Genomic DNA, 17,996 nt, shown 5'->3' on the forward strand with positions numbered 1-17,996 from the left:
CTGTCCTCACGGTCAGCCTTAGATCCTCCGAGAGCAAAAACCTGCATTTTTTCTGTCAGCCAGTTGTGCGCACTGACCGGCCTGGTCACCTCCCCTCACCAGCGGTCTGTGCAAAATCAGTCAAATCTCCATTAAATAAGACCAGAAAGTTCAGTGGAATGAAGTAGAAGCATAAATGGCTGAACACTGTCTCTTTTGATTAAAAAATATATTTCTCAGTTCTTAAAAGGCACATCTGGGTTTATCTTCAGGTCCTAAAGTGTTGCGAAGAACTCAGTTCGATCCATTTTACATCTGCTGCGGAATAGCGACTTTAAAAAGTGCTTATATACTGACCATAAGCCAAAGGCAAAAAGAAAAGAAAGCATCTATGTAACAAAAGAGCATATTTTGATATAAAGTTATCTAAAAAAATAGAAAAGAAGTAAAAAAAAAAATCAAAAGTATATAAATGCTAGTAATGTTGGCAAAAGATAATCATATTTGAGTCCTAAAAAATGTCACAAAGGGTCACCACAGTTTATCCGACTCACATTCCATTCGCCTAGTAGAGAAACAGATCTACCAAAGATGCATAAAAGACACAACATCCCTGATCCAGTGGGAATGAGACGCAGGAACGGAATCCCCCCCGTTTAATTAAAACCTCCCGATGGGTCAGTAAGGGGGGCAAAGTCAGCAAGATCAACTTTGAACTGAGCAAATTTGAGTCTCACAGTTCTTCGAGGATTTGCTTCAGTTACACCATAATGAACCTGTAGGAAAACCTGAAGTCCAAAACGCATAAGGAGGGACAGGACCAATGGAACTCAAACTTATCACATACAGGGTTTATGCTGGGATGCATTCAGCCTAGTTTGTAACGGCGTCACACCTTACACTGCTTAAACCGCTGTAGCTCTGGATGCATGTTCACAGCCATTGTGAACGCATTACCCAGTATCAAGTCTTTTGCAGCCTCTAATGGGTTTTCCTGTCTGTGTTTAACTCCATCCATCTATCCCAGTTTGACCCACTTCTCCATGCCTGCTGAAGAAGATCCCCACAGGCTGATGCTGCCACCTCCGTGCTTCATTGTGGGCATGGTGTGTTCAGTTCTCTGCCGCACTCCGATCTTTGCATGTATAGGCCCTAAACTTTAAATTCCTGGTTTTTGTCTGCCTCTTTGATTAATTCTGTCCATGCCTGGCCTATCGGTTTGGGCGGACAGCTGTATCTTGATACGTGCTGCAGTTGTGCCACACTCTTTCCAAAATTTCAATCTTGGATTAATCAGCAGCTACTCCATAAGACGAACAGACCTTCTTTGGATATTGTTTTATAACCTCACCCTGCTTTAACCTTTCCTTCAGCTTTATTATTGACTTGCTTTTCTTGGTCTCCATGATGCTGTTTGTTCAAAAATATTCTGAAGTGTACGCCTTCGCTAAACAGGAAGTGACGTTTTCTTTGATTCAAACTCAGAACATTTTGGTTTGTAACTTCTCATTAGGCCTAAACCGTGATAAACGTCCCGTTAGACTTAAACAGTGATACGGCTGCAGCAAAGCCAAACATTTTCAACATACGTTATGATGCTTTGCGGATAAGCAGCCTATTGTGTTTGTTCTTCCTCTTTCACGCATTTATCTGACAACATATCCTGCCGTTCAATCTTCGTTCACCTGCATCTTTAAATTATCTCATAAAATGTAAGAGATGGGTAAAATACTCCTCGATCTGACAGAGGGTCTATTTCACCTGCCACTCATCACATTGCCTATTAAATTACAGAGCTACTTGATTTCATTCCCGCTTAATCTTGTTGATTTACCATGATGGCATCAAAAGGGTGCAGTTGTACAACGAGGACTTGGAGGTGGAAGGGTTTCTTGTGAAGTGGGGTCCATGTGAGCATTTTTCTCTCTTCTTCTGTCAGTATTTATGTTCGATTTGCATTCGGTTTCTTATCCTGCGGTTTGTTTTTCATGAAGACATCCACATGAGAGGACACGACGGTGCTCATAATAACCACAGACACACTGTAAAACTACAATGATCATATTCCCTCAGCATGATCTTGTGTCGACAGCTGTATGAACATCCTAAATTATCAGCTTTGGCCCCCTTCTAGTTCTCACCAGCCACCACTAGAGGGCGTCGAAAAACCTTTAGATAACGCTTAATAAAAAGCTGCTGAAGATCATTTTAGTATTTATCTTTTATTGAAATAACTATTTCAAGAAAAAAAACTCTTTCTCAAAAATATTTTCTAAAGCAGACATTTATATGAGGTTTATGAGGAATGTGCCAATACTGTAACTGTTAAGATTCCCATGTGGGAGCCTTCAGGCCTACATGCAGGGGTGCCGTCATGGTTTTTGAGCCCCATGACAAAAAAAAAAAAAAAAGTCAAAATTATCCAAAAGCTCACCTGTATTTATAAAACTCTCTTTTTTGGGGCCCCTGTCTGTCAGGGGCCCTTGGAATTGTCCTACCTTTTCCCCCTATACGACGCCCTGCCCCTCCATGCCTTACACTTCCGGACTTTTATATACAGACTTATATTTTATGTAGATACACACATGCAGTCAAATATACTTTGACTTGCCAATTATCAAAAAATTCATGTCAAGACATTCCTAAGTGAATTTGAGTTTTTTTAAAATATATATTTAAACATTTGACAGCCGTACCTTACGCACAAGGTACATTTAGTACTATAAGAGCTAAAAAATAACTGAGGTAATCATTGTAGAAAACAGTTGAAAGATATTTTCCAAACACTATGGTAAAATTATTATTTTTTACCAGCTCAACAATAAATGAAGTATGCAATATTTGAATAAAATAACAAGCAGTTGGGTTTTTGTAGGAGACCATCGGGAAATCATTTTAGATCTGAAATATAAAAAGGGCCTTGCATGTTTAGAAGAAAGACAGACAATTTGTTTGTCAGATCTTTTTGTTGTTGTCTTGAATGTTTTTGATCTATTCTCAGCAACCCAGAATATGGGCCACTTATTCTTCAGAAATCCTTACTGGAGTTGAATGAAATTTAATGAATGAGCGCATCCAAGTCTGCTTTATGAGTAAAGTCTCATAATTGTTTTATTTATTTACCAACAACAGATTGAATACACACTCCTGATTAATAAAAGACAAATATTTTGTGTCTTACTAAACGTTTTCCATTTAAGAAGATTCACATTTTTCACTTAAAATCCCACTTAAAAAATGTGCTCACCTGCATCCAACACCTGTGCCAATGGGTGAATGTGACACCATTGTTGAATAGAGCATTCCTCAAATGACGTCAAATTACTAAATTTAGACGCATGCATAGCAGTCATCTTGTGGTCGTACAAGCAGAGCGGTAACGCTTGAATAGTTTACTTGTTTGAGTAAAATAGTGAACAGATCTGTTCTGAATATCGTCTCAACAGACAATAATAAGGCAACAACAAAACACGGCTGCTGCGTTGGTATCTGCTGCAGTGACTCGTGATCTGATGATCGTGATCATATGAAGGGATTTTTATTTTTTTTGTCATTGATTTTCCAAAACCCCGGAGGATTGCAGAGAAATGTCAGTGTTGGATAGGAGCATGTAACCGAGAGGACCAAAGACACCTAAATGTGGTCTCTACGTGTCCTCGGTCGTAAGGAGCCAACACTGGAACGTCCAGACCTGAAACCAGCGACTGCAGCATCTGGGCAGGTAGGCGACGTTTATTTGGCTTTTTCTCAGCGGCTTTAAAACACCATACAATCCATGGGGTGTTTATGTGAGCTTCACTGTCGCATTATAAGCGACTTGGGGCTTTTTTTTTTTGTCCAAAGTCACCTGTAACTTTCGTGAGTCGGCGGTTGCGGTGTCTTGGGGTTGGTTCTGAACGCGAAGTCGCTTTTGTGGGCTTCGCTTTTTTCCAACAGAACGCTTTTTTCTGGTAATCGCGCCACGCTACGTAAGAGCGGGACTCAACCTCCGTTAACCTGCCACGGCTATTTTAATAGCGGTAAAAGTCCCGGTGTTTATAAATGCCAGCTAAATACGTGCATTTATGATGATTAGGAGCGGCGTATGGTGGTTTTCTTGGTGGTCTTTTGCTTCTTTGCATGGATCAAATCGACTGTTTCTCACAATGATCTTGTGTGTGTGTGTGTGATCTGAGTGTCTGATTACGGCGGGATGATTGATTGTTTTTAAATCTCTTTTCTGCAATGATCTCCATAGTAAATTAAAACATAAGCCTGTAATAATGCATATATATTTGTTCTTAGTATTAGCTGTAATTCTACGTGGATTCAGCGGGCTTCTTCCTCTGGTTTGATCCATTGTGAGAGAGGAGAGGACAGCCTCTCCTACCTTTCCACTAATACTGTTTTCTCTCCGCTCATTTTAAACGCTGGGTTTTCTCGCCTGAAGCAGTTTCAAATGAAGCTCCTTCAAAAATGATTAGTATTGCGGTTGTCGCCATTGGCTGTCTCCGGGCAAACGTGACTTCATTTGAGAAATGCCCCCATTATGGTCCGGCCGCACAAAATCATTCAAAGGCCCATCAAATGGCCCACAGACTACCCTTTTAACACCACTATAGAGTCTGCACTTGCCCCAGTAACAGGTGATTCAGTTCTGCTCTTTGTGTTTCTTTCACGCAGCTTTTGGTTTGGTGAAACGAAGGGTCGTTCAGTGCTGTGTTCTTATGCAAATGATTGCGACACAAAAGTGGCTCGCGCGTCCTGGCATCTGATGAACCTATTAAATCAGGTTGGTGTGTGCCCTCCCACCTACGCGGTGATCACCATACAGCCGGTGCGGCGTGTGTCAGCCAGCAGCAGCAGCAGCAGCAGCAGCAGCATCAGCGGCGGTGTGTCCTTAAAAGCCCTCCCTTTGGTGCGCTGTTGCTGTGCAGCGCTGCCGGCTGGTCAGCTGATCGCTGCTGATCACTTATCTCAGCTGTTTGAGTGTCCGCCCCCCTCCGGAGGCTGCGCCCACTCTTTATTTACCGACGCGCCAGAGCGCAGGTTGGTTGGAGCTCCGGAAGTGCCACAATTTAACATGCAGCCGACGATTACTTGTGAATCGATTAAAAAAAAAAAACAACTAAAAAAACCGCATTATTTTCTAATTAAAATTTTAATTATACGAACAAAAGGGCATAATGCTGTTCTTATTTTGCTATCTAGTAAAAAAAATCTTCACGGAGCACTTTAGAGACTGCTATAAATGCTGAGATTAGAAAATCATCGAAACATTATGTTGTATCTGTATTTCAATAAAAAATGTAAAACTCCAAGTTCTACATTCACTACACAAAGAGTGATGTGTTTCAAATGTTTTAATTGATGCAGGTCAGTGGCTTACAGCAAAATAAAACTAAAATTTATTCAGTTTGTCACTAAATTTGAATATTACAAGGAAAAGGACTTTTAAAAGAATCCGAAACAACACAAATCGGCAAGTTTGTGACACAGATGAGGAATTTGACTTCAGTCCCACTTTGCACTCAGTGAAGACATTTTAAGGACAAATATGGAAAAGGCGAAAAAAATATTTTTGAAAATAGTTTTTTTTTATATATACCAAAATGTGTTTTTTTTTTACCAAAGAGAAAGAAGTGGTTGGATTGATAAAAATCAGACTGTTCATCAGAGAGACAGCCTGGGGGAAGGCGACTGTTTTTGTGAATAGCACTTTGTGGCGTCAACCACAAAGTGTCCAGGGTGTGTGGGGTCTGCAGAGATGTTAGCCCCCCTTTTCCTGATCCCAGTCCTGAACGGAGCGAAGGTGGGCCCTGATCATCCTCTATTCAGACATAATTGTTGTAGTTTCTACCTGTGCTGTTTTGTGGATGAGCCACACCCCTGGTGTAGGATGTGTACCACACAGACTGGATAATGGCAGCGTAGAAGAGGACCAGCAGCTTCTGTGGAAGGTTGTACTTTTTGAGTTGCTGCTGCAAGTACAGTCTCTGCTACGCCTCGTTCCAAACGCTGTCCATGTGTTCGGACCATGTCAAGTTCTGGGAAAGGTTGATTCCTAGGAACCTGAAGTGATCCACTGCTGACACAGTGTGGTTGAGGATGGTGAAGGGTGGGAGAGGCAGTCTTTGATAAACTGCATCATCTGTCGAACAGTTTGCTCAGTAAGCAAACTGCAGGGGTTTCAGCAGAGGGCCTGTGATCTCTTTCAGACGATTCAACACAAGTCACTCAAAGAATTTCGTGACCATAGACTTCAGGCCTGTACCATTTAACTCTGTGATGGTGGGTTTTCAGTGACATGAATTTTGGTGCCTGGTTTGAAGCACAAGGGAACCTCACACACCTTCAGAAACTCATGCAGGGGAGACATTGTGAGGTCCTGGAGCTTTCCTGGTTGGTGTTGGCCTGTTGAAAGGTTTGGCCATATATTCTACACTATATGCGCTCAATGTTAGTTCAAGGCTCCTTTTGTACAAATGAATGCATCAATGTGGCAACAAATCCTATCTAAACATTTTAATTAAAATTTAAGTGAAAAAGTTTAGTTCAGTCAACTGTTAGCTCATATGTGTGGTGTCCAGCAGGGAGCATAACTGCAAATATGTTTATATGGGTTTGATCATGAATGAATGTCTTATTAAAAACTGAGAACTGTTTTATCACTTGCAGGAGAAAAATAATCTGCTGGAACAGCAAGTCAAACTTCAACCCAGGTTGAACTAATTTAGCAATAGGGCTAATGCTAAAGCAAACCAGGCTTCTCAAACCTGAGGGAGTTGCTGAACGACACGTGCTAGGTGTATAGTAGGTATGTAATAAGAAATAAGTAAGTAAAAATAAAATGGTCAATCATATTTTAGTTTCTTTGTGCTGATAATCTAAATAATAGTGTTAGATGGGCAGATGATGTTGTGAATTGAATTTCATTGGAATCGTATTGTAAGAGACTTTGTGATATTGTCAAATATTGTATCATCCAAACAAACTGATAACAGTGTATTGTGATAAAGATGGTGATTTACACCCATAGTGCAGGTAAAAGGTTTACTTGTCACCTTGTTACAACAGCTTTTTAAAAGGTTGTATCAAGCTTTAACTGGCTTTATAGCCAGCTCAACTTGCAAGCTTTATAGCTTGCAAGTTGAGCCCTTTTTAACCCTGGGGCTGTTGTTTCTAATGAAAAACACATCTTAGCTGTAGTTGTGAATGAAAATGTTTACATGCCACCTTTTTAGGATTGATTTTGTACCAAATTCTTAGTAACATGTTACTAACATAACTATAGTGATAGAAGTGCTATGTTACTAGCTAGCATGCTAGCAAATGTGACAGCGAACAAGCGTACCCTGTGGCAGTTGTTGCTACGAACGAAACACCTTAGCTGTGGTTGTAGCTGTGGGAAAAGGTTTATATGCCACAATGTTAAAATGTATTTAAAATGTTTATTACTATTTCACAAATGTTTTAATGTCTTAATCACAAACCACTTATTTTTGTTTGTTTGTTTCTTTTGTAGCATAAGTCTACCATTTGTTTCTTTTTAACCATCTAAAGAAAAGTCAGATGAGCAAAACAATACTAATAATCAAGATATATCTTCTTTTTTGGATATATGAGAATAAAGTCACAATATAATGAGAATAAAGTTGTAAAATTATGAGAATATAGTAGTATTTTTATAAGACCTAGAAAAGTTCTCCCTGCGTTAAAACAAGAAATGTCTTTTAAAGTTATACTTCTGTGTTGGTTTTGCAAAACAGGAAATACTAAATCTTTTTAGCACATCAGCATCAAATCATCTTGTGACCCCCACTGCCCAGGAGGGGTCTTGCAACCCCCACTTTGGATCCCCTGTTTTAGGTGATTGACTGGTAAAAAAAAAAAAAAAACATGACCACCCACGTTCATACAGAGCTACCTAAAGCCTAAGCATTTATATAAGACACACCCATGTCCCAAACAAAAATTAATTAAACAAATGACTAATAGATGTATTCTAAACAACAAAAAATTAAATGAAAATACGAATTATGAATCAACCAGAAAATAAGAAAATTAATAAAAATTAATAAAATAATATAACTTCAAAAACGTAACAAAAAAATGAGAAATAGCGTCTATACATTTAAAAAAATTGTGATTTAACTCGTTTGTTTAATTACATCATAGCTGTTTCAATAACATGATTCCTACTCAGAGATATTCTAATCTAGATAAAATACAAGCACATTTTTATACACGTTCAATTCATTAATTAAATTCATTTGGTTTTCCTGTTTGGTTTTGTAAGGACGTTGTTTTTGTAACCACCGACTAAATGACTGTTGCAATTTTAAAAAATCATCGCATTTAATAATAAATCATAAGTGAATATTTTCTTACATTTTTATTTTTCAATTCAGATTTTATTCTATCCGTTTAGTTATTTTTGGCGTCTCTCTGCGCTAAATAGTCCTTTGTTTACACGCAGTTCCCCCATCTCTGCGGAAGGAGGCATTTGGTGGTGCGGTGTGTGTGTGTGTGACTCCTACCAGCTGTTTCCCGCCTTGAAAGCAATGCGATCAGCTGCACACACACACACACACACACGCGCACACAGACCGACACGGTCATGCAGTAGGAGAAAGCAAAGGGGAGGGAGAGAAGGAGAGGTAGAGAGAGCGCCACACACAACGAGGGAACCCCATCAGCTGGAAGTCGAGTAACATTACAACTCTCGGTAGAGCCTCAAAAAGAACTACAATACACGGACGAGGGATTCGGATTTACTTTGAGGATCTCACCCGCCTCGGATCACGGGATTTTTTTGTCAGCTGTTTCCCCTTTTAACCCAAGGAGACTACCGTTTTGTGTGTTTTTTTTTTTATTTAAAAAAAAATTTTTTTTTTGGAGAGGGGGGGCCAAACTGGCGAGAGGCGAGCATGGAGTATTTCATGGTTTCAGCTCAGAAGGTGCCCCCGCTGCAACACTTCAGGAAAACGGAGAAGGAAGTGATTGGTGGTCTCTGTAGGTGTGTATATAAAGCACATGTGTTCCCCTTCAGCACGATTAGAACTGGAAGAGCTGTCCGCGCGCTCAGCCAACATGTTTGATCCGATCTGTTATTGTGTGTACGCGGACCCGCTCGCGGTGGGGGGGAAGAAAACTGCGGCCACTAATCAACACCAAACCCCCGGTGTTATACAGCAAACGGGGCCCCCTCGTGTCCCGTGCTGCCGGTGTAATGTCTCGCGTCTTGTATTTGGCTCGTTTCGTGTATAAAATCGGGTATTTTGTGGCTAACAAACATAAACCACGTGGTTCCGTGCACACCACGCTTGCTGCTCCGCTCCGGAGCACCATCCCACATCTATTTGCCCCTCAAATAATCTTTCACATGGCTGCCGCAATTTGCATACGAAGGCGAAATGTTTCGCCGCGGTCCCCAAACGAGGCGCATTTAACGCGGGTAGCTGGTTTGCTCAAAGGGAGCCGAAGTTATTGTGGGTAGTGCGGCCATGCTTGTGGCTTGAGCTAAAAAGTGAGGGGGGGCGGTCTGGTGTTAAGTCTCGCGTTGTATGATCTTCTGTTTCCCGCTAATGTAAAAAAAAGATTACACGCTCGCTCTGGTGTTTTACCCTTTATTTTAAGTCGTGATAACATAATTGGTGTTTCTGTGCGCCTCGCCGGCGCTACCGAGCCACCTCCACTGCGTCTTTTCATCCCGCACCTCTGCCATGCTGCCTGCCGCATTGTTGTAATGGCGGAGGACATGAAAAAAGTCTGCTCGGAGCAGCGAGGGTGCTGCCGGGCTCTGCGGCGACGGAGAGCTCCTCTTTCAGCTTTTTGCGGATGTATTTTTTTAATATATGTCGAGGAACGGGGCATTTGGCGTTCGGAGGGGATGGAGGGATAATAAAAGTTGCGTTATTAATAAGGGGGTGTGTGTGTTGCGGAAGGCCCGTCGATACGTCCGCAGCCCCGCTTGTAGAAGGAAGCGGAGGAATCTTCTGCTGTCTGTGTGCTGCTGCGACGGCTGACGCGCGGGGACTCTGGGAAATGTAGTCCTATTTCGACTTGTCCCAAATGATCCAACAATCAGCTGAGATTTGGTCAGCAGAGCTAAAATCAACAAACAAAATCATAACAATATAGCAAATTTATATGTCTTGGTATAAAAATTAATAAATAATATTGTAATCAGCTTACTTACTTCTATGTCAAGTGGGAATGTTATAGTGTTTTGTTGCGATTTTTTTTTTTATATCAGCATTGTAAAAAGAAAAAAAGTCCAAAATCCTAATGTAACTACGTTTTGAATTTTCTTAAAACAATTAAGAGAGATAGCCATATATTTATTTATTAATTTATTGAGTTGCAGTGATATTTTGTAAAAACAATGAGAGATACAGGTTTTTGCCAGTTATGTGTGCGTTTCTGTTTTTTTGTCTTTTACAGTCATATATCATCTGTAAACTATAATATTATTGAATACTGCCAGTTGCCTTGCTTGTTAATTATGATTGTCCTCTACTGCCTTGTAAATGACAAACTAGAGATGCAGCAAACAGTACTTTCCCTAGAATCATTCTCGTTAATTTGCAGGTCAATGAAAACATTTTTTAAATCTTTTTGTTCTGTTCTCTAAATGAACGAAAATTAACAACTCCCTACAGTTTTATTCTATAAAAACACCCACCTACACCGTGTACTTTAATGCATTTTCTTTAGTTAAAAACAAAATCAGATAACGATAAGGGAGACATTATCTCTCCATGTGAATCAGAATAATCTGCGGGACATCTTCCAGTTTTATTATGTGGAACTTGGTATTAGCCAGAAAAGGCTTCATTGGTGGATCTTTTCACTGGTAAAAAATGCAAGCTATATTGAATATATCACCAGGGTAACATGACTGGCTTTACAAATTAAAGTATAACTGAACACTAAAATAAAAAGGACTCCTTATGCCTTTTATTTTGCCTCTGGACTGGTGTGAGGTTTCTGAGTACTAAATCTGCCACTCATCCGTTTAGTCTGCTGAGGTGTCCAGGAGATTAAGCATTACAGTAACAAGTCAGTCATTCCAACCCTTATTTAATTACCTGGTTCTGTTCTTTTTTTTTTTTGTTTCTTCAAATAAGCTTTAATTCGATTTGAGAATATTCTGCTGCTAGGGAAGGTAAAGCCCAGTTTCTTTGGCAGTGCTGCAGTGATGCTTTGTGTCTGTCTGTATCTCCACACTTAACACTCAGGATGCACAAAAACATGTTTTTTTTTTCCCCACCTCATCTGTGTCTGCACAACAGTTCCTGGTGTTTTTGCGCTGAGGCAGCTGAGTCAGTACAGCTAAGAGCTTGGAGGAGATACAGAGGTGGAAGCAGAGGCTGTTGCAGGAAGCGCTCTTAAAAATTCCTCAAAATTAAACCGCAGCATCTGACTTATTAATGTTCAGTATTTTAAAGTATGACCATATTCAACTTGTAGTGGTAAAAAATTTTTTAAAACATTCTCTATTTTTTTGTGTCATTCATTCCTGCCCTACTGCGTTTTAATGTCTGGATGCACCATTTTTTTGCATCATAAAAATTTTCTGTATTTGCTGTATGCAGCAAATGTTTCTGCTGAATTTAAGCAGATCCCGACTCCCAGCTGAAGGTTTTCTCTGTGGTCACAATTTATTATCAACTAACGGATTTGCTTCCCTCTCCCTGTTTTATTCCCCCCCCCCCCCTCCTCCCCTCCTCAGTCTGGCCAACATTCCTCTGACCCCAGAAACAGCCCGGGACCAAGAGAGGCGAATTCGCAGAGAGATCGCCAACAGCAACGAGCGTCGGCGTATGCAGAGCATCAATGCCGGATTCCAGTCACTTAAAACACTCATCCCACACAGTGATGGGGAGAAGCTCAGCAAGGTGGGTCACAAACTGTGGGTTGGAGTTGGGCGACGAGTTTGAACCGCGGTGCCTTGCAAAAGTATTTGTTCACCTCAGCTTTTTCACAGTTTGGGTTTTATGTGATGGACCAAATGATTCCTGGCATCCTTGGGGTGCTTTTTTTTATTATGTGCTCTATACTCTTTTGCCGCTGAATAAAATCCAGTGCAGCCAACTGCTCTACCGCTGCTCTATGAGAGACCGGGCGGTTTGTTGGGGGAACCTTGGGAAACGCACAGCGTCGTTACCACCAGTAATATACCAGACAGGGCAGGGCATAAAGTTGTGGAGAGGTACCAAGACATGGCCGTCCACCTAAACTGAGACGCAGCGCTACGAGAGCGTTAATCAGAGAAGCAGGCAAGGTGCGTTCAGGGGCTCGCAGCACTTCTTGGCTTACATGCAGGACGCCATGTGTGCGCCGGAAAACCCAACACTGAACTTGAGCCTGAACATCCCATCCACTTAGGGCTGGGTATCATCTAGGATGAGCCGATTCGATACGATTCTCCATACATTGCTCAGTTTGATTTGATTTGACTCCAATATTGATTTTTTTATTACTTTAATTTAATCAACAAAACCAGCCAAATATTATATTTGTTGAATTTATTGAACACTGACGTATTAACAGGAAGATAAAGTGCATGTGGTTCAATGCATTTAATGTATCATAGAATACAAAAATGTGCCCAAACGTATGATTTTAGGGACGAAGGCGCTTCTAAAATCCTGTCGGCCGTTCCGCAAATCCGTCTCACTTGCACTTCCTCGCTGTGAACAGTAATGGCGTGCTGTAACAACGCCCCCTAGGGGTTGGGAGGTATATCGATATTGAAAGCCAGAATGTCAATATTAAGTCGTTTTTAAAAACATCGATATTAATCTTTGTATCGATTTTATATGCACAGCCCTACCATCCACCAATATAAAACATGGTGGCGGCAGTGTTATGCTGTGGGAGTAGCATTGATCGGGTTTCAGAGTTGGCAGACCTGAAATAAAACCTGTTTGAGGCTCCGGGTGACTAGTCAAAGTCCTCAAAGTCTAAATCAAAATTTAGAATCTTTGACAAGACTTGAATGTTGATGGTCAATCACGTACAACCACAGTCAACAAAGTGGGGGGAAAAAAGGATGGCAGTAGTTTTGTAGCTGCATGGGTCCGGACTCGCTGTTATAACTGAGCTTTGGTGTTCTCCAGGCTGCAATCCTGCAACAGACGGCCGAGTACATCTTCACTCTGGAGCAGGAGAAGACGCGGCTATTGCAGCAGAACAGTCAGCTCAAACGAATCATTCAGGTACAGGAGCATGCATAAATATGGCCAGACGTCGCCTCAGTGTTAGAGCTCATCCAAGCCAGGTATCTCAATCTTGCGCCTGCGTTCCTCTCCAGGAGTTAAGCGGCTCCTCCCCGAAGAGGAGACGCGCGGAGGAGAAAGACGAAGGCATCGGCTCACCAGACATCCTGGAGGAGGAGAAGACTGAAGACCTGAGGAGGGAGATGATTGAGCTGAGGCAGCAGCTGGAAAAGGAGCGCACCATCAGAATGATGCTGGAGGATCAGGTAAAAGTCGGGCGGGGACGGGGAGAAAAATAAAAAAAAACACACACACACACACACAGCGGGGCACATTTTCACAGGTTTTAAGGGCAACGACGGACACACCTTTAACTCACTGTGTCCTGCGTGGCAGATGCGCTCCCTGGACGCTCAGCTGTACCCAGAGAAGCTGAAGGCCATTGCGCAGCAGGTCCAGGAGCAGCAGGTCCAGACACAGAGCCTTGTCCGTCTGCAGAAGCAGCTAGAGAGGGACCTCACTCCTGCACACAGCCCTCAGGTTGGGTCTATTTCACTCCGGCTCTCATCAACGCCAACACCTTATGACGAATTCAGCCTGTTTGCTCACTAAAAGTACCCTTTTAGTAGCCGCTTTACTTCATGATCACAAAACAAGCTCCAAGCATTTAGCGAAGTGTTTTAAATTCCCTATGCACCACTTATGTTCTCAGATCTCCACAAATTGTGTTTATTTAAATTATCCTTAAGCCACGTAAACCGGCGGAGGGCTAATTTATCTTAAGACGTTGCAAATTTATTGTAAAATGAAGACACATGAGGTCTAATCTTTAGAGAGACATGGCTGTAGAGGACAGTCATCACCGTGGCCGGAGTCGGAGGCGTCAGCAGCCATGACAGCTTCACGGCGTGCCAGACGAGCCGCTCACACGTCCCCGCGCCGCGCCTGTTCCTGCCGTGACAGCTGCAGCATCCCGCTTCCTCAGCATCAACCTAACGGAGCGAGATGCCGATCAGCCATGATGTCGCCCACATCACATCATTATGTACATCAGTTACTGTAAAACGACAGTATAATGAAACGGCAACGAGCATTTAGTACGAGGTGCGCCTGTGCCAGATTTGCACGTCCAGAGACAAAAGAGTTTCTTCTTTTTTTAAAATTTAATTGTGGCACTGTATGTATGTCCAGAGTCACTTTCCTGTTGGAAGGAGCCTTTGGCCTGGTCCTCCCAACCTCTAGAGCCTCTAAGAAGTTTTCTCCCATTTAGCTCCACCCGTCTTTCCATCTAGACCAGGGGTGTCAAACTCATTTCTGTAGTGGGCCACTTTGGCATCATGTAGTCATTAAAAGGGCCATTTGCACCTTTATAAATGACACTTTTGATTTCATAATTTCATTCCAATTCGCATAAAAATGTAAAACATTTCACAGTGACATAAAATGAGCACGCCCGTTTGAACAGTTTTTCTGCAAAAAAAGTTGATATTGGTGTGAGTAAATTTCAAACATGTCACTCTGCATCACTTTTTCTATTTTGGACATTTCTGGGTTGTTTTTAATGCGTTGTGGAAAAACCGACCTAGTGGCAGGATGCTGTTACTCCACAGTTAAAAAAAAAATCCACTTTCTCTACAGGAGGTACAGTTTCAGCTACTTTATACAATTTAAAAGGATATATGCCTCTACTTCATGACATTATATGCCTTTTTTGGCTCTTGAGGGCCAGATAAATTGCCTTGATGGGCCGGATTCGGCCCGCGGGCCTTGAGTTTGACACGTGTGATCTAGACTAACCAGCTTCCCTTGTCTCTACTGAAGCAAAGCGTCCACGCAGCCTGATGCTGACGCCACCGTATTTCTTGGTGGGCTTTGCATGCTCAGGGGGGATATCCCATGTTAGCTTTCTTTCACACAGAGTTTCAGATGCAGGTAGGAAAGCTTAGCGTTGGTCCCATCTGGCTGGGTTCACCTTCATCCACATGGTTCCTGTGCCGCCTTCATGGCTTATGGGAAACGGGACGTCTTTATGCTGCTCTTACTGCAATTCACTGTGATTTTTCAAGCTGTATGCAAAAGAAATTTCCTTCTGTACGCACTTTGTGCATACAAAATGACAAATAAAGTCTTTCGCCAAGTCAACAATATCCCTCCTTTCCATAAAGGAAAAATTATTCTGCATGTCTAACAAGTCAACAGATTCTCCCACCTCAGTAGTGGTGCTCTGCAGCTCCTCCCGAGTCACTACAGGCCTCATGGCCGCTACTCTTGATTAATGCTTCTCTTGCTCAGGCATGTCAGGTTAGGTGGACAACCACGTGTTGGATAGGTTTGCAGTTGTGTCACACTCTTTCCATCTTAAGGTGATGGAGTAAACAGTGTGCGGTGAGATGTTTAAAGCTTAAAGCCGGGGAAAATAGTTTGAGAAGCTAATCGTCCTTTTAACCTCTCTGCAATATTCTCCCTAACCTGTAGGCTGTGTTGCTTGGTCTTTATGATGCTTGTTGGGTCACTAATGTTCTCTAACAAAACCTTCTGAGGCCTTCACAGAACCTGGATTTTATTTTAGGTTATCAGAGTGAACTGGGACACGAAAATGCTCTCTGTAGTTCTTATATTTTTACTTTGGGGGGGAGAAACTTAGAAAACCATGCATACTCGTCCTTCAAGTTTACCATTATGCTCGCCTTTGTGTCGGTCTATTGACTAAAAAAAAAAACTTTAAGGTAAATTCAAATGCTTGTAACGAGAAAAAACCCACGAGTGATAGAAATGGTTTGCGTTGATTTTTAATGTGGGTAACTGATGGGCAATTATTTTGTCAAGCTACTGCAGAGGCTTCACTCACAGCGTGTGGTCAGACCAGACTCTCACACTACAACACACAAGCCAGAATGTATTTGAATTCTATTGCATTTTTGTATTCTATGTTTGTTTCCTTACGATGGCATTTTAATGTCCTGCATATTTTTGATGTATTTTGTACAGCACTTTGGTCCCTTTGGTAATTCAAAGTGCTTTTATCAAAAAAGTTGGGTTGGACTGGATTTGAAAAAATGCTCCCAGGTCAGAGTTAAGGTCTCTCACACATCATGCATGTGTTTCTTTCATATTAAAGCAGTTATAATGTTCTTCTTAGGGAAGAACATGAATTATAATCCATATTTGTGGCTCATGTTCTTACTCTCAAGTAAAAGACGGTGACTTTAGGACTTTTATTCAGGCAGAAACATTGCCTTGGTTCAAAGGTCCTATTGCAGTTTTGTTTATCAGGTTTATTACATATTCTGTTTTAGCTTTCTTTATAACTTTAAAATGTATATATTTTTTGTTTTAACAGTTTTATGTACAGGCATTCTCATGTTATAAGTGACAACAAAAGCCTCTCTGTCAGAAAGGTGATGGCGGTTTAGTTTAGCAGCTTTATACGGGCAATTTAATTTAAGCCTCTGTACACATTTTTATCAGAAATGTCAACAATAGTGGCAGGCCCTGTAAATGAATACACAAAGACACATTTAAGTAACATTTTAAAACATAAAATACAGTTTAATGAACATTAAATGTGCATTTTTTTTTAAGAATAAATAAATGAATGTTGAATTGACTTTAGATTATAAATAAATGGATTTGTTTGTGAATGTATTTGTTTTTTTAGTAAGTCTTTTGATAATTTTTCGGCTTGTTGTTGCTGCAGATCATTAGAATAACGGGCTATGGTTTGCCTTTCAGGTGTTGGCTCCCGCTACCCCGCCTGCACCCACGCACCACGCCACGGTCATCGTTCCTGCGCCCGCACAGACGCCCCAGCCCCATCACGTCACCGTGGTAACCATGGGCCCAACGTCGGTCATTAATTCGGTGTCCACATCCCGACAGAACCTGGACACCATCGTTCAAGTAAGCTGCAGTCAAAACCTCTCACCTTTTCCTCTCAGACGGTCCCTCTGGTCCCGTTTTCTCCACATCTGACCACTAGAGGGCGCTTTAAGTCTCTGACATGTCTCCTCTGTGATTTTTGTCCCCCCCCCCCCCAGGCAATCCAGCACATCGAGGGCACCCAGGGGAAGGGTTTCGAGGAGGAGCAGAGGAGGGCGGTCATTGTCACCTCGGGGCGCGTCCTCTCCGACGGGGCGGGCTCGGACACGGCCTCGAACAGCGACGGACCCGACGACTGTTCGCTGCCGTGAGCTCGTCTCCCAGAAGGCTCGTGTACCTTACACCTTCATATACGCACACACTCACACACAAAAGAGGGGCCCCCCCCGAAGCAGACCGGGGCCGCGGGAGACTACAAAATCACAGCGCTCCTGCTCTACGGACATAGATCAGGCTGGTAGTCGGATCCTAGCGCTCGTTTTGACTTATTTCATTTTTTCCCTTCTCTTCATCAGATTTTACAAACAATAGGCACCTGAAAAGGTTTACAGTTACACATACATACCCATAGTGTCTCTCTTTTTTTTGTGCTTACCTCCAGCCCCCCGCTCTTTTACCCACTTACACGAACTCTTGTCTCTTCATGACTCTACGGAAATATTATTGAAGCTACTACTTTGCAGACTGATTTTTTTTTTTTTTTTTTTTTTTTTAAATAAGCTCTTGGTCAAACTGGAAACTGGACTTTCAAACGCCTGATAAACTTCTCCATTAGCTGCCAGGACTGTCCTCCCCCGCGCTGTCCTGAAGCGGCAGGACTGAATCAAAGAAAGGCAAAGGAGGCCCCCCCCTCGCCCGCGCGCCCGCGTGGCGTCGGCCCCCCCTTCATCGGAGCGCGGTGGTGGCGAAGACGGACGCCCTTTCAAACGGCTT

At 42.2% G+C, this 17,996-nt stretch overlaps 1 protein-coding gene across 2 annotated transcripts; it reads left to right on the forward strand.

Annotated features, from left to right (window-relative positions):
* The first annotated feature begins 8,529 nt into the window (after positions 1 to 8,529).
* tfap4 (transcription factor AP-4 (activating enhancer binding protein 4)) lies at positions 8,530 to 17,770 on the forward strand. Of its 2 annotated transcripts, XM_012860663.3 has the most exons (7): positions 8,530 to 8,977; positions 11,696 to 11,861; positions 13,086 to 13,184; positions 13,280 to 13,450; positions 13,581 to 13,724; positions 16,917 to 17,084; positions 17,222 to 17,770. In XM_012860663.3, exons 1-7 carry the CDS (start codon positions 8,889 to 8,891, stop codon positions 17,372 to 17,374), a joined length of 990 nt encoding a protein of 329 aa, XP_012716117.2. In that variant the 5' UTR covers positions 8,530 to 8,888; the 3' UTR covers positions 17,375 to 17,770. The 2 variants fall into 2 exon arrangements, with proteins under 2 accessions (XP_012716117.2, XP_021171131.2); XM_021315456.2 differs by lacking the exon at positions 13,581 to 13,724 and having other exon boundaries at positions 8,531 to 8,977.
* The last annotated feature ends 226 nt before the right edge of the window (positions 17,771 to 17,996 follow it).

The sequence above is a fragment of the Fundulus heteroclitus genome, chromosome 16 (genome assembly GCF_011125445.2).
Source record: "Fundulus heteroclitus isolate FHET01 chromosome 16, MU-UCD_Fhet_4.1, whole genome shotgun sequence".
Taxonomy (NCBI): domain Eukaryota; kingdom Metazoa; phylum Chordata; class Actinopteri; order Cyprinodontiformes; family Fundulidae; genus Fundulus; species Fundulus heteroclitus.